General features: G+C 46.7%; 1 protein-coding gene, 1 long non-coding RNA gene and 1 pseudogene across 3 annotated transcripts; 2 read left to right on the top strand and 1 right to left on the bottom strand.

The window, feature by feature from the left end:
- Positions 1-1,238: 1,238 nt before the first annotated feature.
- On the top strand, positions 1,239-9,036 carry LOC107281319 (uncharacterized; annotated as a pseudogene).
- Positions 9,037-14,312: 5,276 nt separating this feature from the next.
- LOC107281408 (uncharacterized) lies at positions 14,313-15,082 on the top strand. The gene is made up of 3 exons (XR_003242822.2): positions 14,313-14,441; positions 14,598-14,675; positions 14,933-15,082. It is a non-coding gene; the product is annotated as an uncharacterized lncRNA (long non-coding RNA).
- A 1,553-nt stretch (positions 15,083-16,635) lies between these two features.
- Positions 16,636-19,197, bottom strand: LOC107277265 (uncharacterized). Of its 2 annotated transcripts, XR_001546764.3 has the most exons (3): positions 17,985-19,197; positions 17,724-17,875; positions 16,636-17,027 (listed from the first exon to the last, which is right to left on the bottom strand). XR_001546764.3 is itself a non-coding variant. In XM_015787685.3 (2 exons), exons 1-2 carry the CDS (start codon positions 19,141-19,143, stop codon positions 16,981-16,983), a joined length of 1,467 nt encoding a protein of 488 aa, XP_015643171.1. In that variant the 5' UTR covers positions 19,144-19,197; the 3' UTR covers positions 16,636-16,980. The 2 variants fall into 2 exon arrangements, 1 of the variants encoding a protein (XP_015643171.1); XM_015787685.3 differs by having other exon boundaries at positions 17,724-19,197.
- Between the last annotated feature and the right edge of the window lie 3,627 nt (positions 19,198-22,824).

Below are 22,824 nucleotides of genomic sequence, written 5' to 3'. Positions count from 1 at the left end.
GCAGACTTTGGGTGGTTGGCTGAGCAAGTGCACAGGGGTGGGCTGTCAGTCGGCTGGGGGAGGAATAATGGACTTGTGTGGTGAAATGGGCTGTGCTAGCAGAGGGGGAGATGGCCCAAGTGTAATAGGAGCTTTTGTATTTTGTAGGGATTTGAAAAGGAATGGCGTCTGTATTTGAGCTGGCACACATACAGTGTATTTGTAATGGGACTGTAATTTGAACATTTATTTTGGCTCTGTACTCAGACTGTATATATGGAACTGTACAATTGGACTGGACTTGGATCGGTATTAGAAATAGAATATGCACAAGGATTGGATTATTGAACTGCAATACGAGATTTGGTTTGCTTGGATGATACACCGCATCTTCGAACAGGGAATTAGGGATGACGCCCGATAAACAATTCCATCGGCAGTCTTAGGATTTCGTCGTGAGCGCTTTGCACGAACGGGCGACGGAAACAAAACAGTGATTTTTGGGACGACGCATGGCATACAAATCCAATCGTCGCGGTAGGAATAGAATTGAATATATTTGAATTGACACACAATAAATAAATACGCCGATCAATTGTAGACATTCGAAGGATTTATTGAGTTGAATTAATACAACGGTTTGAAATAACCGGAGGGTAAGAATTGAGAAAGATATGTCGTGCTGCGACATAAGGGAAGATTTTCAGGTTAAATATTCTGTGATTTGGTAGCACTTAATAAATCAGACCGTGAAGATATGGGAAAGAAAGGACGTTGGACTGAGGGCGTCCCTTTAGGAGATATGATTTAATCGAGATCTTTAGCACACAACCTAAATACACACAAATGCATAATAAATCCCAGCATGCAAAAAGGTTTTAAAAAGATTTTTGATTATTCTGAGTTTTTAATTCCGTATTTCAGAATCGAAATTTTCGGGATGTTACAACCTTCTTCGCCAGCCGCGTTTTGGGAAGAAAAGAGAAGAAAGAGGAGGATAGCTGTCATGTGGGCTCCCACGTATTTTTTTTGTTATCTTTATTTGCTGAGTAGGATGTCAAATCAACGAAACTGGACATATATGTTAGAGTATATGGTAGTTAGAGTCATATTAGGATATGATTGATTTGTGTAGACTCCTTTCATATCTGTAATTCTTCCTTATCTCCTCTCCATGTACTCTTATATATACCAGCCCCCTGAGGCTCAATACAGTCAATCCACGATTCGCAATATCCTCTCTCCCTATACTATCCAACATGGTATCAGAGCTTCGGCTTCTACTTCGTCGTTCTACCCCGCGCATCATCGGCTTGATCACCCGTTCGAACGGCCGGCTACGACGACACCTTGCTGCTAATCATCTTCGACTACGCGTCTACGCCATCAAGCTTCGGGCTGCCGCTGCGTCGCCCCCCTCGGGCCGCAGTTCCGCTGCCTGTGGTCCACACCTCCACTGGTTGTTGCAGTGCTGACAGGCGCCCTCCTTAGCATGGCTACATCACCGGTGGACTTCTCGCCGCTGCATCGACATGGAACTGCAGTTGTTGTCACGCCCGGAATTTCTATCCAAAATTCCAAACGCTTACATGTGTGTGAACCCTCGTCCAGGAATCAGCCGAGGCACACAATAACAAATTGATAATAGAGTACAATTATTACTCTAATTAATAAGCGAATAAAATGTCATTACAGAGGTAGATAGTTCCTCTCAATCAATAAAGATCTAAGCAGCGGAAAAATAAGATAAACGGCGCAGGCGGCTCCACTCCACAGGCAGCTTGACCACGGCTACACCTAATCCTCCACACCATCAGCTTCACTGTAGAACTCTTCCTCTGATGAATGATTGCAAGGTGAGTATATGACATACTCAGCAAGTCACGCAGCAAATATGCAAATGCACAGGATAACAAAGGGTGGCATAGTAGGGTTTCATTTGCATAAACAGCATTTAATAAACATTTCAGAATTTATAAAACAGTTAAGTAATAATTAAACAATATTAATCCAACGCTCTACAACATACCCTGTTGTAAAGGCCCAACCATTCTGAACAACCATACCCGGCTGTACAGATCCATCTCCAAACTAGGAGCTAAACAAATTATTACCAGTTATAGCATCTTTTATTATGGTGAGAAGTGTGAGACTAATCACGAAAGACATTGTTAGACCCGCCCATAACCGCGGGCACGGCTATTCGAATAGTTTTACTCTGATCAGAGGTGTACCACTGTACCCACAAGACACAGCCCCACATCATGTCACCATGTGCCTCAATACCACCACGGTACCTCGGAAAGGAGCTGTGACAATACCTCTCGCACAACACAATCCACTACAGCGCACCTTTCCTGGATCATAATCACCCCCTTATAAACAAGGCATGGACTCCCCAGCGACCCCCGTGGGCTTATCTCCGCCACTTCTCAGTCTGGTGCCCCACAATGAACCATGCTATACAAAAGGTAAAGCCGTTGCCCACGCTGGCTTGTGGTTGGCACGGTTAATGTTTCACAACCGAAACTCGTGAACCGGTCCTTAATTGTCATGAGCACGACTCTCAAAACCATGTGCTCACAACCCACCATTATCAAGTTTTAGTTGGCAAGTAATTAATTAACCAATCACGATTGACCATCGTGAACTAACAATAAGCCATCATTAAATAATAGTGAGTCATAAGTTATCCCAATAGTGTGCTAATGTTTCTAAGCATGGCTAAGCAATCACATCTAATACTCAGCAAGCCACGCAGCAAATATGCAAGTGCACAGGATAACAAAGGATGGCATAGTAGGGTTGCATTTGCAAAAGCAGCATTTAACAAACATTTGAGAATTTAATAAAGCAGTTAAGTATTAAACAATATTAATCCAACGCTATACAACATACCCTGTTGTATAGGCCCAACCATTCTGAACAACCATCCCGGCTGCACAGTTCTATCTCCAAACCAGGAATGTACCATTCCAAACCAGGAGCTAATCAAATTATTACCAATTATAGCATCTTTTATTATGGTGAGAAGTGTGGGACTAATCACGAAAGACATTGTTAGACCCGCCCATAACCGCGGGCACGGCTATTCGAATAGTTTTACTCTGATCAGAGGTGTACCACTGTACCCACAAGACATAACCCCACATCATGTCACCATGTGCCTCAATACCACCACGGTACCTCGGAAAGGAGTTGTGACAATACCCCTTGCATAACACAATCCACCACAGCGCACCTTTCCTGGATCATAATCACCCCCTTATAAACAAGGCATGGACTCCCCAGCGACCCCCGTGGGCTTATCTCCGCCACTTCTCAGCCTGGTGCTCCGCAATGAACCATGCTATACAAAAGATAAAGCCGTTGCCCACGCTGGCTTGTGGTTGGCACGGTTAATGTTTCACAACCGAAACTCGTGAACCGGTCCTTAATTGTCATGAGCACGACCATCAAAACCATGTGCTCACAACCCACCATTATCAGGTTTTAGTTGGCACATTAATTAATTAACCAATCACGATTGACCATCGTGAACTATCATTAGATAATAGTGAATCTTAAGTTATCCCAATAATGTGCTAATGTTTCTAAGCAGGGCTAAGCAATTATATCTAATATCTAGTTGAACCAATATAAATAAAGCTCAACTAGTCAAATTGTAATAACCCAAGGTATCAAGGAATAAGGTAATCAAGAACAAAAGGGCTATAACAAACAATAGGTTAATTCCACCCAATGACATTCGAAAATAAATGCAATAGTTGAATAGAAACAATAGCTTTAAATAGGATCAACATGCTCAAAGGGTTGTTTGGGATCTGTGTGACTTGCCTTGCTGGCCTTGGAATTCTTCAAACTCTTCTCCTGCGAAAACGGACTCCCCGGAAACGACGGAATCTAAGCAGAAAAGAGCAAAATCATCAAAACAGCACATAAACAAGCATGAACAGTACATGTGGATATTTTTAACATGTAGATCTCAATTTTAGAAAAATTTAGAGACTTGAACCAACTAAATCCGAGCTAAGATGAATTAGTTATGAATTTTTAAAGATTAAATCGGATTAAAACACTTATATTGATTTTAATTGAATTATGACGCAATAATGAATTATTTTTGAAAAGGAAAAGAGGATTTATTGCGTCAGCGGGCTAGGGTTTCGGTGGACCGGGCGCACGGGCGACGGTTCACGCGAACGGACGGCCGAGATCGACTTGATCCAAAACGGACGGCCGAGATCGATCGGTCCACGACCGGTCTACGACGAACGGCCCCGATGACGTCAGCGGTGACGTCACCACCGGCGGCGGCGGCTCGGCGGCTCGGACGGCGCACGCTCGCCGGCGAACGGCGGCGCTTCGGCACGAACGGAGGGCACCAACGGGTAGAGCGCGACGCGGCGAACTCACCGGTGACCAAAAGAGCGGCGGAAGATCAACGGACGGCGACGGCGACGACGAAGAAACGGCGGCGGTCTTCGGGTCGACGGCGGCGACGGTGCTCCGGCAGTCTACAGCGACGGCGAAGGGGCGGACGAGGACGGAGACGCGACGGCGACCACGATGACGACCTTCCCGAGCGACGGCGACGGCTGAAACGGCGGCGGCGCACGGCTGGAGCGACGCGGCGACGGCGGCGCTAGGGCACACGGTGCTAGAGCTCTTCCGGCGACGAGAGGCGAATGCGAGGGTGGCGGCGGGTAGAGGAGACACCGGGGGTCCTTTTAAAGGGGCTAGGAGGCAACGGCGAAGGCCCACGGCGGCCGGTGACGAGAAGGAAAGTTCGGGAAAATCGAATCCGAAACAAACTCGAATCCACGAATTTCCAAACGATTTTAGCCGGTGTTTCCAAAGGAGAAAAGGTAGAGGAGATCTCGAGGATCATTTCCCCTCTATTGATTCGGCCGGAGAAGGAAAGGATTGGCCGAATTGGAAAGCAGCGGCGGCGGCGCGGCGCTAGAGTTTCGGCCGGACGAAGACGACGATCCCGATAGGTGGGACCCACCTGTTAGCGACAGCGTGCTCGCGCGGGCGGCTGCGGCTGCGGACTGGGCCGGCTGGGCCGAGGAGAGAGAGAGAAGGGTTTTGGGCTGACTTTCGGCCCAAAGCCAAAAGAGACTTTTTAAAACCTTTTTCAATTTAAATTATTTCTTAAATGCAATTCCATTTATTAAAAAATACTTCCTTAGCTCAAATAAATCCCAGAAAAATCTAGGAATTATAGAATTAAGCAAAGTATTTAATGAAATTTTATCTGGCCCCATTTTATATTGGAATTTATTAATTAAAATTAGATCTTCTCTTCTAGGCTTTTAAAATTATTTCTAAAAAAATTCCATTTAAACAACAATTTATATATTTTGAATTTTCAGGGTGTGACAGTTGTGTTGTCTTCTCGAACCACAACTTTGCCGCTTTCGTCGTTTTCATCGTCGTTAGCGCTTCGACACCCTCGTCGTCCGCATTGGTCATCGTCAGCCACTCGGATCTTCTTTGTCTACTTCGAGCATCGCCGCCGCGTCTCCAAGTTGCCACCGTCGCCGCTCTAGGCCGGTAGTCCAGCTACCTCTACATGGCTACTGACGTTGCCGTCCAGGCCGTTGGTTCCGCTACTTCGCCTTCTTTTTCGTCCATCATGATTCATCGCCAGTGTCGCCGTATCTTCCTCGACTACACTTTGCTCTTCTCCGACAACTACCTGCTGCTCCGGCAATTCTCCCTCTACGTCGTTCTCGCGTTGCGACCGTTCCGGAGGTCTTCTCTGCTAGTCTCCTTCAACATTGGCTTATGATTCATGGTGGTCCCCTGCCTCGCCCACGCGGTATTGGAAACACTGGCGTGCGCGTTCGTCCCGAGTTGTCCCGGGGTCTGGCAAACCCTGTGTGGCGTCTCGTCCTTCACGGTTCGACTACATCGGCTTTTCGGCGTCATCTTCCTCAACGACTGCCATGATTGTGTCACCGTCTTCATCTCCAGTGCATCCTCGCGCACCTTGGTCCACGACGCCCCTCCCGTGCGTCCACGACCACTCTACGGCGCCCTATGCGCGTCCTACGGCTCGGCTACCTCGACATCAGCTTCCTGACTTTGGCTACAACGACCACGGCTACTCTACACACGGCTTCATCGACTACGGCTCCCTTGCACCCTTCGCTTTGGCTACATTGACTATGGCACACAGGGCTATCATCCGTATTGAGTACTCTTGCCGGTTTCTTCTCCAGTCCAAGTGTCCACGCTGCTCACGCTTGGACTGTGGGGGATGTTAGAGTCATATTAGGATATGATTGATTTGTGTAGACTCCTATATCTGTAATCCTTCCTTATCTCCTCTCCATGTACTCCTATGTATATCAGCCCTCTGAGGCTCAATACAGTCAATCCACGATTCGCAATATCCTCTCTCCCTGTACTATCCAACATTATATACTGCTATATAATCTAAATTACACTGTTTTATATAATTTAGGGGATGAAGATTTCTAGTATTGTGGATTAGGAATGTCATACAAACTCGACGTAAAGATAAGGGATGACAGGTTAACTCGACGTAAAGTTGGAGTTTCAACTATATAAACAGCCAATATCTATCTACCAAAAAAAAATCCCCTCGACGCACCCATCCTGATTCACGCATCCAAACTCATTCCACGTTCACGTTGTTGCTAATTGCTAACAAATTCATCTTCTGATCATTTCAGACACGTTTCACTAATTTTGTGGGGAAAAACATACCACCTAAGTAGAACTGAAACATATTTAAGCCTGGATTCCATGCTTAGACACACAAAAACAAAAAAGGTTGTATTAAGAAATCAAAGCTTTACAAAATTTTAAGTGAAGTTTCACAATTTTATAATTGAAGTTGCACATGGTTAAAAAGTATTGTTTTTGGGATGGAGGGTGCAAATGCACTCGATCGAAAAGAAAAATATGTTCTCTGAATCGCTCAGCATTCAACGCTTAGTGAGGGTTAGATTACATACACATTGAATCTCCTTATTAATATGCCTAGTACAAGCATTTTTCAAGCACACGAGAAAACCTACTAGCACTTGCTACATATCACCAGTCCAAAAGCATAATATTTCAGTACAAGCCATTTCATGCCATTGCAAATTAGATGGAAGCAACAGCTACAGAAGCAAACTCAACAGCTACAGAAGCAAACTGAGATAAAATAGTAAACGTTGGGACTTTACTTATTATTAGTATGTCAAGTACTAACTTCTTTTAGGCAAGCATAACAAAACCTACTAGCATTTGCAAGTTGCAACATATCGCCAGCTCTCCCCGGAAAAAAAAAACATATCGCCAGTTCATGCCATTGCATATTGGACGGAAGCTGCATGTACAGAAGAAAATCAAGCTAAATAGTGTCCAGCTCTTCTAGAATCACAAAATAGTATCCAACTCTTATGTACAAAAGGTGTTCATTCCCAACAAAAAATGCTAGTAGATGTACAGTCTAGCAAAAAACAACTCTATATATCCCTGTCAAAACAAATTTGCAATCATCTCATAGCAAAACAAAAAAAAAAGATTCATACCATCAATTACAGCGAAACATGCAGATAACAAAAAAAAATCACCATCCATACAACCAAAATTGCATACAAATATAAGATTAACCAAGGAACTGAAAAGACAAACAGATTCTTCAGTACAAGCCAGTTTAGTCTATGCATTGTGCAATTGGAAATTGGATGGAAGCAACAAGAACAGAACTAGGTATTTGTTCTTAAGTAAATGATGTTAAACTCTGCAAGTTTAGTCTATGCATTTTGCAAGTGTATGTGACTGACAATTAAGGAAAAAACCCGACAACAAAACTTATGCTGGGAAATAAACCAAAATATTCTAAGAATTCTCATTAATTTGCAACTTAAGTTGCACGTATTTATAACTAAAGTTGTGCATATTTATAACTTAAGTTGCACATGATTGCATTTTTTTATTCTTAGAAAAATCACAAAAATAGGTAAAATACCTAGAGGAAAATTTCCTAGATACACAACAGTAGCAAGTATTCAAGGGTGCGGAAATAAAAAAAAATATTACTCTAGGTACCTAGATACACAATGCAGCAAGCATTCAAGGGTGGCAAAATAAAAAAAAAAGAAAACAAAATGCAAAAAGCACAAGCAGTTCGGAACTGGCCCTACAGCCATTTTTCTGATATATAACATTACTGAGAACATTCAAATTTTTAGTTTTCGAAAACTTGCAGCTAAATCCTAAAAAGTTGCAAAAGACTCCTTCCATATCTGTAATTCTTCCTTATCTCCTCTCCATGTACTCTTATATATACCAGCCCCCTGAGGCTCAATACAGTCAATCCACGATTCGTAATATCCTCTCTCCCTATACTATCCAACATGGTATCAGAGCTTCGGCTTCCACTTCGTCGTTCTACCCCACGCATAAACGGCCGGCTACGACGACACCTTGCTGCTAATCATCTTCGACTACGCGTCTACGCCATCAAGCTTCGGGCTGCCGCTGCGTCGCCCCCCTCGGGCCGCAGTTCCGCTGCCTGTGGTCCACACCTCCACTGGTTGTTGCAGTGCTGACAGGCGCCCTCCTTAGCATGGCTACATCACCGGTGGACTTCTCGCCGCTGCATCGACATGGAACTGCAGTTGTGTTGTCTTCTCGAACCACAACTTTGCCGCTTTCGTCGTTTTCATCGTCGTTAGCGCTTCGACACCCTCGTCGTCCGCATTGGTCATCGTCAGCCACTCGGATCTTCTTTGTCTACTTCGAGCATCGCCGCCGCGTCTCCAAGTTGCCACCGTCGCCGCTCTAGGCCGGTAGTCCAGCTACCTCTACATGGCTACTGACGTTGCCGTCTAGGCCGTTGGTTCCGCTACTTCACCTTCTTTTTCGTCCATCATGATTCATCGCCAGTGTCGCCGTATCTTCCTCGACTACACTTTGCTCTTCTCCGACAACTACATGCTGCTCCGGCAATTCTCCCTCTACGTCGTTCTCGCGTTGCGACCGTTCCGGAGGTCTTCTCTGCTAGTCTCCTTCAACATTGGCTTATGATTCATGGTGGTCCCCTGCCTCGCCCACGCGGTATTGGAAACACTGGCGTGCGCGTTCGTCCCGAGTTGTCCCGGGGTCTGGCAAACCCTGTGTAGCACCCGTTCCGTCGTGGCGCCTAGCGGGAAAATTATCTCTTAAAAACCCTAATCGCGAAATTTGTTTCTTTGCTTGTTGTCTAGTGTCCGTGCCATCTCAGATCTCAAATCCCCAATCTATCGTCGAGTTCAATTCCGAATCCAATCCTTCCAAATCAAATTCCTCCGCAAAAGTCTATTTTGCCTCCCCCGGGGTCGATGGGCCGAATTTTTCTCGGCCCATCTCCCCCTCCCTCCCCGGCGCCCTCTCTCTCGCTCTCTCTCCTCTCCCTCCACTCCGCTCCGCCCGCACGTTGCGCGCGCGTGCGCGGGAGCCGCGCCGAGCGCCCCTCGCCCCTCCGCTCTGCCGGCGCGTGCGTGAGCCGCCGCGCCAAGCGCCCCTCCCCCCTCCGCTCTGCCCGCGCGCGTGCGCGTGAGCCGCCCGCGCCGAGCCGAGCCCTTCTCTCCGCTCCCTCGCTGCCGCTCCCCGCGCTCGTTCGCGCGAGCGCGCCCGCGTGGTCCCCGCCCGCGTCGCGTCTGCGCCGCCCGGCCCCGCTGCCCTGTCGCGCCTGCGGCCGCGCAGCCGCTCGGCCCCGCAGCCAGCGCGCGTGCCCGAGCCGCGCCTCTCAATCCGCCGCGCCTCCCGTTGCATCCCGCGCGCGCGTGCCGTGGTGGCCGACCGCCCGGTCGCCGCCGCCGTCAGCCTCTGCCCGCGCCTGTCGCCCGTGTCGCCGCTCCGCTCCAAATCGCCCCGCCGTCAACGCCGTCGTCATCGCCTCGGCCCCGCCACTCCGCGCGCAAGCCGCCAAGGGACGGAGGCAGAGCCCTCCTCCCTCAGCCACGTCGCCCCCGCTCCCCTCCTCCTTTTCCCAAAGAAGCAAAGGGCGAGCTCCCCTTTCTCTCCCTCCTTTTCCCCTTTTCCTCCCGCCGGCGTCATCCTCCCTCCGCCCTGTCGCCGATTTGGACGCGAGCGCCGAGCGCCAGCTCGCGCCTTGACCGCCCAAGTCGGTTTCCAAACCGACATTGCCGCCCTTTAAAGCCCCGGGCGCCCTCCCTCTATTCTCCTCCCATCGCCTCCACTCCATTGTTGCCGCCCCTCTGTTTCGCCGACGCCGTTCGTCGTTGCGCGCGTCGGAGGAGCCGGCACGAGCGAGGACGCGGAAGGGGACTCCGGGCGCTCGTCTTCCTCCTCTTCCCCGGCCCGAGGCCGGAGAGATTACTCCCGCGCCGTCAGCCTCTCTTCACAGCGCCCCTCCTCATCTCGGTAGTGCCTCCCTCCGTTCTTCCTCCTCGCTCCACCTCTCCCCCTAAATTTTCGGTAGTAGCTCGAGTAGCCTCCCCGTAGCTAGCCGGCGCCGCCCCGACCGTTGCCGCCGCTCGCCGTGTGCTCGCCGCCGTCGCCGCCCGTGCTCCGTAGCACCCGCTTGTCGCCGGCCTCGCTCGGCGTAGCTCCGCTCAATCCGACGCTAGCAACGGATTCCCGTGGCCGCATAGATGCTCTCACCGCCGGGAATTGGCCCCTCGTGACCTCGTCGCCATTTCCCCCTTCTCCCGCCGCCGCTTGCCGCCGCCGCAATTCATCGCCGTCAAGCTCCCTCCGACGAATCCGAGCCGTTGGCTCGTCTCTCCTCGACCTGAGCAACCACCCGGTGTGCTCGCTTTCGCCTGTATCGCCGTGGTTCGCTCCGCCGCTCGCCGCTGTCGACCGCCGTCCGTTCCGGCAGGCGTCGTCGACTCGTCATCTACCTCCCGCCAGCCCGCGTGGCAGCCACGTAGGCGCCACGTCGGCGCCAGCTCGGCCAAGACCGGGTCGAGCCGACCCCGGTCAGCCCCTCCCCGTGCGCGCGTTCCACCGCGAGCCGTGAGGCTGCGCGTGGGCCCGCCGCATCCGTTTCACCGCGGACCACGCGCGTGCACCGCATCCCTTCCCCGCCCGCGCGCGTGCGCCGCGTGCTCCCTCCGCACGGCGAGCCGAGCCGCTGACAAGCGGGTCCCACTCGGGACCGCGCGTGGTGAGCCCGGTCTACTGGCGCTCTCTCTCCTCCCCTCCCGCGCGCACGCGTCTTGGGCCGCCTTGGGCCGCCCAGCCCATTTAGCTCGGCCGGACCGCCCCAATTCTCTCGGGCCGCGCCCTAGCCGCCCGAGGAAAAGTCTATTTTCCCTCCCTCTTTTCTTTTCTTTTCTTTTCTTTTCCAAAAAGGATTTAATTAAATCCTTTTCCTTTAGACCAAAAATCCAATAATCTTAGAAATTCAATATCTTCTCAACCGTAAATCCGTTTGACTCCGTTCAACTTCCAAAATTCCTCAAATCTCGAGATCTATCTAATGGCACGCTTAGAGGTCATTAATAGGGCTTTATTTTCGCCGTTTGTTGAGTTGTCCCGTTTTGCGTATAGTTTCGAAGCCCGAAGACCCGCAGTACGAGGATTTCGAGGATCAAGCTCAAGATCTCGAGCAAGGCAAGCCACCTTTGAACATCTTGAGCCTATATTTGAAATTTAATTATGTTGCTTGAAAAATATTATGCATTGATAGGATCGCACTTAATTTGTTGTCCCGTCTGCAAGGCAGATTGGCGGACCTACCTATTTTGTTGCATTTGATCCTTCCTTTGTTAATTGTTATATCATGTTCCCTCGTAACCATCTAGTTGCGCCTCGATATTTGTGCACCCTGTGCGAGTATCGACGGTCGCCTTCAAACTTAAAACCTGAGTAACTTCTTGGGTAAAACTTGGGTTTTACAAAAGACTTGGAAAACCCGACACCTGGGTCGGTGCTTGCGAACTAAATGAATTTCCAAAACCGCGGACCGGGGAACGTACCGGGTGTACGGTTTTCCGCTCTTGCACCTAAGGACCGTTTCCTTGGAATTTCATCCAAACATAAGATAAGTACGACCACATGGGTGGAATGGGACACCCTTGGCTGAGTAATTAGCTTATCAGGGGAGCCTTGATGCCGAGAGACATGTGGATTCGCCGGGGTGGTGTCGGGGAGGACCCCTGGGCTTCCTGGCACAGTATGGTCTGGGACCTAACCTGTTGTTGGTCTGGGACCCCTCTCGTCGGCATATGGTAAACCTGTGTCGGCTTTGGAAATGCCTTGTCATGAAAGCTTGGAGGTCTCCCGACGTGGCTGATCCCCACGGGCTGGGTGATCCGGGTTAGTAATGTCGTGTGGGTAAAGTGTACCCCCTCTGAAGAGGTTAACAAACTGTTCGAACAGCCGTGCCCACGGTCATGGGCGGATGTGAGGTGATTCCTAGCGTAGTTTTGTTTGACTACTGCTTGTGAAATTGCTGTTGTGGAAAGGGGTTTGATGTTTGAAAAACCTGCAGCTGATGGGATCAGCTAGGCCCGGGTGGCCGTTTGAAAGTTGTTGGCCCGGGTGGCCGTTTGAAAAGCTGTTGGCCGGGTGCCAACCTTGTTTCAATTCTAAAGACTGATACATTGCACATACTCCGACCGGACGAGACGCACTGTCTCATCCGTGTCGTTTGAGAAGCACTCACTTAGTTGTTTTTAGAAAAAAGAGTTCAAATAAAATCAATTGCAAAAACAACAGCCTTTCCTTGAAGCCTGCATTAAACACTTATTTCCCATGGCTTGTTGAGTACTCCCGTACTCACCCTTGCTCTATATAAATAATCCCCCCCCAGTTGCTGAAAAAGATGAAGCGGAACCTGCTGATGAGGAGTTCTTCCAGGAGCAGGCCGGCTACGATGAGTTTTAGGGTTTCGGCCTAGTTCCCAAGTCGCGCCTGTGTTGATTGGTCCAAGTCCTGGCTTCCGTTTCCCTTTTGTAATGCAGTTGTGAGCTCGGGATCTGTCCGCAGCCCAACATGACTATACCTCTACTCTATAATAAAGAGACCTCTGTTGCTGTGATATTTTGTCTCCCTGTGATACCAGCACTGTTTCCTGGGACTGGTATCGATTAACAGGTTAATTTGGAGCGTCACGGGCTAGTTCCGGTCGGAACTGGTTAGTTTACACAACTGAATATATATGAACAAATTTCATTACATTTCATAAAGGAGTTAGTCTATATATTTTACATTATATCCTTGATGATGGTGCATGGAGGAGATATCTGTGTGTACCTTGGGCAGATACTGTATGGAGTGAAACTCTCGAGTATAGTGACCAAGTTTGGTCAATTTGTTAAAGAACTAAAAAGTTGATGGAGTGTGTTATCTCTTGCATCATGCATAGGTTCCTGTTGATAATGTTTAGTCAATATGGCCTAAATATGCATATCTCTTCTTTGATTAGTGCCCTTTCTTTTATTACCAGTCTATCATCATCCAAGCAGGCACTTGTGTGATAACTAATATCAAAATTAAGTCAGCTTCACCAAATCCAAGATTCCAAGTCCAGCAGAAAGGGCCCATACCAGAGAGTGTATATATATGTATGATATCCTCGTGGACATGGTGTCTACTTGTCTCTCCATGCATATTGGAAATTTGTGGTTAGCTGGTTTCACTCTGATATATATATATATATATATATATATATATATATATATATATATATATATATATATATATATATATGTATATATCACTAATTAATAGTACATAGTAATAAAAAAAGAATGTGCGGAAAAAAAGAATGTGCAATTTGTTAACAATAGTAGTGTAGTCATGGGTATTATATATATTTTCCATCCCTTGTACACATATATGCCCTTTAGGCCAACTCAATAGATCATCAATAGTAAATATCCCAAATCACTCCTAAAGTTAAGTAGTTAACACAATTACCATCGAAAAAACGAATGTGCAATTATGTTCTTTTCTTGAATGATTTGTTAATTGCTACATGTATCCTCTTTCTTGATTAAACATTAGAGAAAATTGGTGCCCCTGAATTTGTAAGAGTTCCAGATTAAATAGAGACTGTTAACAACGACAAATCGAACCTTCTAAGCAAAAAAGAAATGAACATAATGTCCCAGTTGATATTAACTATATTTGGGTCGATGCATGACACACGGTATCCCAAAATATAATCACCACGTTAGACTCAGCTTACATCACAATTAACTACTCCTGCCCCCAAGAAAAAGTCTTCCTCGTATGCTTGAGATATTTTAACAGATAGTCTCACGCTAATATATACTTCTCTTGTTAGGTACGGACTAATTAAATAAGCATAAAGAACTTAAGTTGATCGGGACAAGAGGAAAATATGAAAACTAGCTTGGCATTATCTCGACTATCTATCATCTGAATAGGACTGCACTATGAATTAATTGGATCACACCTGCTGCTAGTGAGGAGCTCCTTTTACCGTCTCCATCTAACCTCTCTAGACTCTAGAGGTACTCCATTTCAGAACTAACCATGCATTTGTACCTACCAAAAGGGCAATAAGCATCCCCAAAAAAAAAAACAGACTGCCTACTTGTCAATGAATCCAGTTCTGTCATATTAATACGATTCAGATTGTATTAATTGTGAAGTAATTTGTTATGCAGGCGTACGTTGAAGAGCTAGAGAAAGAGGTTCGCCGGCTGGTGGATGACAACTTGAATCTCAAGAAGCAGTGCAAAGAGGTACTCATCACTAATTCAATTCACAAGTGATCTTCACATCACTAATTAATTACTACCTCCGTATCAGAATATAAGAATCTAGAATCGGATGATGCGTTTTCTATTTTTGTCTAGATTCGTAGTGCTAGGAAACATCCCATCTGACCATAGGTTCTTATATTCTGGGATGGAGGTAGTAGTTGATAATAACTCATTACTTTTGAAATGTTGTGATTTGATCATTCATGTGACGAGCACTTGTACTTCTGCTTGGACAGCTGAAACAGGAGGTTGCTGCACTGGTGATGCCTACAAAGAGCTCACTGCGACGAACTTCATCAACTCAATTCTGAAGGTCGACCAAAACAAGCAAGATTATCTGACGATACAAAATCATTAGAAAGATCTAAATTATGTGTATTTGCAATCCGGTGTGCGTTTGTGCAGGGGTCAGGCATGAGAGAGGATATTGTGTGTAGGTGATCGATGGATGCTATGAACTACCTCTGCAGTTAGAAATGTGTTAGATCTTGTCTCTGCAAAGATGAACACCTTTTCTTACTTGTTCAACTCGATCAGCATGCAGTATCCTGTTCAATTTTTTTCCCCTTCAGCCATTCAGAAATTCAGAAGTGGCTATCATGCTTTAATTTTGTTTCAATCAGTAGTAGTATTTGTTATCTTTGAGGGACAGATGGGCTTGTCTCTTGTCAGCATTCACCTTAGCTTTACCTCTTACTAGTATATTTTATCACTGAGTGCGTTTATGCTCATAGGGCATATATATCTTATGTTGGATATAAGTTTTTTTTTTTTTGTCTTGTTTAGTTAAACTGAAGATGCATGGCCGACTGAACATGAGAAAAATATCATTTCGTTTGGAATGTCATGGAAAGCACTTTCTGAATGGCTAACAGGATATAATAAATATCAGCTCTCACCTTTGTCCACTATTGATAGAAAAGGAAAGGCAAGAAGATTGCCTTAATTAACCTAATTGTCATCAAATCAAAGTGGCCGGCTTATCGAGAACCTAGCTTTGTCTAGAAACTTTGCCTTGAAATGAATTGAAAAATCATGCATGCACTTGGCGTGTGATTCTCCTCCTTCCTATTGACAAAATACTTTTCGCCATGTCAACGCCGGAATGATCAGTATACACTATCCATTGATGCAGATTACTGGCGAACAAGAGCAGCAGCTCTTTTCCTTTTAGTTCTTCTTAGCTAGATATGAGAAATTTTCTTGGCCAAACATTGTAGAGTTTAAACAAAATTCTTCGGAACTTACATGCCGGCAAGCAAAGGAACACAACAAAGTTTAGCCTAACTTATATATTGACCGATTAAAATCTGTTATGCATGTTAAGAATTGAGACAGAAATTTAAGCCAAAGAGATTAATCTCTCGTAGAACAGCACGCAAATAACAGACATGACAACAAGGAGCGGTAATTAATTGAGTATACCTGTAGTGGTAGTAGTGGTAATTAATTGAGTATACCTGTACTTGGGCCTAATCGGTGGCGCCTTATGCTGCGTTGTACTCAAGCCCAAAATCAATTGGGCCTTTCCAATTGAGCCAAGCCCGAAAACCTAGAAGATAAGACAGAACATCGGAGACTTTTGATTGGAGCTTCTCTGTCCCGCTGTCCGGAATGGTGCACTGTCAGCTATGTACAAAATATATCTTGAACTCCCTGCTGCAGAAGAGTTCAGAGTTGAGAGGGTATGATCTGCACACTAACATATTATTCCTGTTGCATAGATATTGTTGGATTGTCACTGTGTGTAAGACAAGTATTCTATATATACTATATAATCAGTTTTCTTTGGTAAAAAGTTATACTGTCTTGCTATGCTAGTCGATGAATCTGATGGCGGGCATTGTTCTGAGAATGAACTTAGAAAACACATTCGTTCAAAAAAAAAAAACAGTTTGAGGCAGCGGGGAGCAGATCCAGTTTGAGGGAGGACTCCAAGTGGTGAAAAATTCATCAACTCATTACTTGAAACAAACAGGTTCAAAGAGTTGGATCATTGTTTTGTGTTTAACTCAAAGGCATAAAGACAATTAGTGCCACATAAATAAGCCAACATCCCCTCAAAAAATAAGCCAACATATATTAATGTTATTCACGTCTACTCCTACTTTTATCATCAACCCAAAGTAAGCAACCTGGATAAGATTCTTGTCACAAAACTATATATGCCCAGCAACAGCACAACTCCTTAACCCCCATTCAAGCCAACAAACCACTGATACGATAATATTTGCATCCAGGCAGGCTGCAGTATGATGCATATATGTCACTGGGTTCGCACATTCTACTCGGCGGCTTCTGCATCCTCCTCAGGTCGTCCAACTCTTGTGTCTACATCAAATAAAATAGCTATTATCTCATAAAATGTCCTTGAAGCAAGAATTAGTACTCAAGAGGAAGAGCATTCATGTTGTCCACATTGAGTACAACAGGAAAAGCAAAACCTAAAGCAATATACTACTTTTTCAAGTATGCTTTGGTCAAGTACTACCTTATTATTACTTGCTCTATTCTCTTGTTCTTTTGACATGGTACGAATGCACTTTGATTAATTACTTCATATTTAAATGCATGCTAGCAAAATATATTACACGCATAATGACAAGGAAACAAGAGTGACGACACATTTACTGCTATGAATTTTCACGAAGAACGCAAATAATTTTATGCATTAGTCGTCGACATTTTAGTGGAGGTGTCTTTATTCTGTTAACAGAGTTCAGGTTTTGTTTTTGCAAGTACAGTTAGAAACACAACGTTTGTCTGAAACTCACACAAAACAGTATATTGCATAATGAGTATTGGTACTACTCTGCCAAAAGGACTCTTGGTACTGTTCTGCCCTTGTATCAACATATCAAGCCTATCACCCTAAATAAAGTTACTACATTCTAGTCCTAGTTTGGTCATTCGGACCATCATAAACAAAGAACTATAATGATCAGCCCTAGATCCTTAAATGGCATTTTATTACCCATATGCACATGGCGCTGCATTTGTTCTGGAATACGAGCGGTAATTAAGTACCTGTGGTAGTGTTGAGGCGTTTGGAGATCCCAGTTGCAAGGTAGCATCGCATGGAGTAGAGGGTGTTCTTTTCGGGGTCAAGCTTGGCCACTCCTCGCAGCTCCTTGTTCCTGACGTCAACAGCGACCATCATTCCTCCCGTCTTAGCACCCCTGCCAGCAGCGTTGCCCAAGAGGTAAACAACATCATCATCGATGCAACTCAAGGCCGGGTAACACAAACGCAGGCGACCTAGGGACAAGGAAGAGGTTGCCCCTTGACCTTGAGCCTCCTCCCTGTGTTCATCACCGCTGTTGCTGAGCATGAGGCTATGAAGCAACTCGTAATGGTGACTTGGGTTGGTGTCAAGATGGACTTCACGCGATTCAGCAGTGCAGTCACGGCGCCAGTCGTCCCATGAAGTGACCGGGATAGGCATGCTCCATGTAGTGATTCTCCACGAACCAGGGTGGAACACGGAGCGTCGCCGTGTCGGCTGAGGTTCTCTGCTGCGGCGAACCCATTCAAGGTATGAAGTAGGATCTGCAGAGGTGGAGGTGGGTATGGTGGTGGTCACCGTTCTTGGTGAAACGATCTCCATCTCCAGATACTTGATGGAATCCTTGTGTTGGCTGATGGCGATGTCCCGACAAAAGGACACATCTCCATTGAGGTACATCCTCCAATTGCCCTTGGCCGGCCACGGCAGCGGCATGTCGCGGAGCTTCCTTGGAGACATTTCGTCGAGCACGTCGCAGAGGAGGATGCCGCGCCAGAGATCAACCCAGCCCACGGTGCCCTTCGCACCTCCGAGCGTGATGGTCTTGGTGGTGACGTGGTACAGCTGCCTCTTGGCTGAGTCCGGGATCGGGCACAGCCTGTCCCTCACCGGCTCCTCCACGGACACCTCCTCCGATGTCCAACTCCCAGACGAACAAGAAGATCTGTACAGGCGCAGCGTGGAAGTGAACTCACTCCAGACGTGGAGGGCGGCCACGACGTAGCGGTCGTCGCCGCAGCTGAGTATGGCGAGCTGGTGGTCACCGAGGGTAGGGGGAGGCGGGTTGGGGAGCAGATCCAGTTTCGGAGACGGGGGATCCGGATGGTAGACCAAGTAGTCGTTGTCATGCGGGGCACCAAGCTGATCGATGGGGACTCGGAGGAGGAGGAGGAGCTGGCCGTCGGCGTCGTCGACGGCGGCGGCGATGGCTTTAGGCGCGCCAAGCAGATTGCCATTGAAGGATGGGAGATCGGGGCAGTGGACGGAGAAGTGGGAGAGGGCAGGCGGGGACGCCTCCCACAAAGTCACCTCGATGGGATGGCCGGCGCTCAACCTGCAGCTGGCGGTGGAGGCGTTCTTGAGGGTGGACGTGTAGCCCCGGACGCCGAGCAGGAGGCTGCTGGCCGTCTTCTCCCCGGCGGCGCCGCCAGTCGCGGCCATGGCGTCGAATTAGGGATTTCGATTTTGGGGGTAAGGAAGGGGAATACAACAAACAGACGTTGACGGGTGGAGCGAAGGCTTTTATTTGGGATGCCCGCACCCGGGGTGATTAGTCCGCAAATGACCTAATTAGCGCTAATGGTAATATGTACTGGAGTAATATTTTTTTTAAAAAAATACATCAATAATTATTTTTTTAGGATAGTTCACAGTTTTAAAAAATAGTTGAAAGATCATGAATTTTCAGTTGAAATTTTCCATAATTCGAGTTGAAAGTTTTAGAAGTTTGAGTTAGAAATTTTTTTAATCGCGTTAAAAGTTTTTAAATTACCAGTTGAAAGTTTTCATAATTCAAGTTGAAAGTTTTTAAAATCAGGTTAAAAGTTTCAAAATTCGAGTTGAAAGTTCAAATTTCATGTTGAGAGTTCAAAGTTTTCAAATTTTGAGTTAGTTTTAAATTTTAGGTAGGACTTTTTTTTATTGAAATATGTAGATGTCACACCCTAAAAATCCAAAATATATAAATTGTTGTTTAATTGGAATTATTAGAATTTATTTTTTAAAAGCCTAGAAGAGAAGATCTAATTTTAATTAATAAATTCCAATATAAAATGGGGCCAGATAAAATTTCATTAAATATTTTGCTTAATTCTATAATTCCTAGATTTTTTCTGGGATTTATTTGAGCTAAGGAAGTATTTTTAATAAATGGAATTGCATTTCATGAATAATTTAAATTGAAAAAGGTTTTTTAAAAGTCTCTTTTGGCTTTGGGCCGAAAGTCGGCCCAAAACCCCCTCTCTCTCTCCCCGGCCCAAGTCGGCCCAGTCCAGCAGCAGCCGTCCCTCACGCGCGCGTTCGGTCGCTGACAGGTGGGTCCCGCCTGTCGGAGTCGTCGTCTTCCTCGCGTCGGCCGCCGCCCGAACCCTAGCGCCGCGCCGCCGCCGTCTCCTTCCAAATCCGGCCGCTCCTTTCCTTCTCCGGTGAAATCAATTGAGGGGAAACAATCTTCGGGATCTCCTCTACCTTTTCTCTTATGGAATCGTCGGCTAATTTCGCTTGGAAAGTGTTTGATTCGAGGTCGATTCGGATCGGTCTCTCTCTCCGAGCCCCGATCTTTCCTTCTCGTCGCCGGTCGCCGTGGGCCTTCGCCGCCGCCCTCCAACCCCTTTAAAAGGATCCCCGGTGTCTCCTCTACCCGTCGCCACCCTCGCCTTCGTCTCTCGCCGTCGGAAGCGCCCTAGCGCCGCCGTCGTCGTCGCCGCTCCAGCCGTGCTTCGCCGTCGCTCCAGCCGTCGCCGTCGCTCGGGGAGGTCACCATCGTGGTCGCCGTCACGTCGCCGTCCTCGTCCGCCCCTTCGCCGTCGCTGAAGATCGCCGGAACACCGTCGCCGCCGTCGACCCGATCTTCTCCGCCGCTTCAACCTCTTCGCCGTCGCCGTCCGTTGCTCTTCCGCCGACGTTTTGGTCATCGGTGAGTTCGCCGCGATGCCCGCATCGTGCTGGTGCCCTCCGTTCGCGTCGCCGCGCCGTCGTTCGCCGGCGAGGTTGCAAGCCCGAGCCGCCGCCGGTGGTGACGTCATCGCCGACGTCATCGGGACCGTCCGCCGTGAGCCGGCCGTGGATCGGTCAATCTCGGCCGTCCGTTTTGGATGGATCGATCTCGGCCGTTCGTTCTCGTGAACCGCTGCCGTGCGCCCGGTCCACCGCAAACCCTAGCCGCTGACGCAATAATTCCTTTTTCCTTTTCAAAAATAATTCATTATTGCGTCATAATTCAATTAAAATCCATATAAGTGTTTTAATCCGATTTAATCTTTAAAAATTCATAACTAATTCATCTTAGCTCGGATTTAGTTGGTTCAAGTCTCTAAATTTTTCTAAAATTGAGATCTACATGTTAAAAATATCCACATGTACTGTTCATGCTTGTTTATGTGCTGTTTTGGTGATTTTGCTCTTTCCTGTTTAGATTCCGACGTTTCTGGAGAGCCCGTTTTCGCAGGAGAAGAATTTGAAGAGTTCCAAGGCCAGCAAGGCAAGTCACACAGATCCCAAACAACCCTTTGAGCATGTTGATCCCGTTTAAAGCTATTGTTTCTATTCAAATATTGCATTTATTTTCGAATGTCATTGGGTGGAATTAACCTATTGTTTGTTATAGCCCTTTTTGATCTTGATTACTTTATTCCTTGATACCTTGGGTTATTTTAACTTGACTAGTTGAGCTATATATATTGGTTCAGCTAGATATTAGATGTGATTGCTTAGCCATGCTTAGAAACATTAGCACACTATTGGGATAACTTATGACTCACTATTATTTAATGATGGCTTATTGTTAGTTCACGATGGTCAAACGTGATTGGTTAATTAATTACTTGCCAACTAAAACTTGATAATGGTGGGTTGTGAGCACATGGTTTTGAGAGTCGTGCTCATGACAATTAAGGACCGGTTCACGAGTTTCGGTTGTGAAACATTAACCGTGCCAACCACAAGCCAGCGTGGGCAACGGCTTTACCTTTTGTATAGCATGGTTCATTGCGGGGCACCAGACTGAGAAGTGGCGGAGATAAGCCCACGGGGGTCGCTGGGGAGTCCATGCCTTGTTTATAAGGGGGTGATTATGATCCAGGAAAGGTGCGCTGTAGTGGATTGTGTTGTGCGAGGGGTATTGTCACAGCTCCTTTCCGAGGTACCGTGGTGGTATTGAGGCACATGGTGACATGATGTGGGGCTGTGTCTTGTGGGTACAGTGGTACACCTCTGATCAGAGTAAAACTATTCGAATAGCCGTGCCCGCGGTTATGGGCGGGTCTAACAATGTCTTTCGTGATTAGTCTCACACTTCTCACCATAATAAAAGATGCTATAACTGGTAATAATTTGTTTAGCTCCTGGTTTGGAGATGGATCTGTACAGCCGGGTATGGTTGTTCAGAATTGTTGGGCCTTTACAACAGGGTATGTTGTAGAGCGTTGGATTAATATTGTTTAATTATTACTTAACTGTTTTATAAATTCTGAAATGTTTATTAAATGCTGTTTATGCAAATGAAACCCTACTATGCCACCCTTTGTTATCCTGTGCACTTGCATATTTGCTGCGTGACTTGCTGAGTATGTCATATACTCACCTTGCAATCATTCATCAGAGGAAGAGTTCTACAGTGAAGCTGATGATGTGGAGGATTAGGTGTAGCCCTGGTCAAGCTGCCTGTGGAGTGGAGTCGTCTGCGCCGTTTATCTTATTTTTCCGCTGCTTAGATTTTTATTGATTGAGAGGAACTATCTACCTCTGTAATGACATTTTATTCGCTTATTAATTAGAGTAATAATTGTACTCTATTATCAATTTGTTATTGTGTGACTCGGCTGATTCCTGGACGAGGGTTCACACACATGTAAGCGTTTGGAATTTTGGATAGAAATTCCGGGCGTGACAGTAGATCTTTACCTATCATAAATGTTTAAGATGCTTTTGCCAAGTATTTTTGTACGTTGTCCCAGTATAATGCGCTGCGCAGTCCAATTTCCTCCCTGTGCGTATTTTTTTACGATTTTCCGGTCCGATTCCTCCATATCGCCCCCTCCCAAATTGCTCCACGTTTTCCGTTTTCCTGTCCAGATCACATCATGTCCTAGCAAGTAGAAAAAATTTTCTCCTCACATCAGTTCA

This window comes from Oryza sativa, chromosome 6 (assembly GCF_034140825.1).
Source record: "Oryza sativa Japonica Group chromosome 6, ASM3414082v1".
NCBI lineage: Eukaryota > Viridiplantae > Streptophyta > Magnoliopsida > Poales > Poaceae > Oryza > Oryza sativa.
Note: the sequence above shows the minus strand (reverse complement) of the source record. Positions and strands in the feature narration are given on the sequence as shown.

Coding starts and splice junctions, on each gene's coding strand:
- LOC107277265 (XM_015787685.3), bottom strand. CDS start 19,143: ATGGCCGCGACTGGCGGCGCCGCCGGGGAGAAGACGGCCAGCAGCCTC. Junction 17,028..17,723: donor ACGCCTCAACACTACCACAG/GTACTTAATTAC, acceptor TATTTGATGTAG/ACACAAGAGTTGGACGACCT.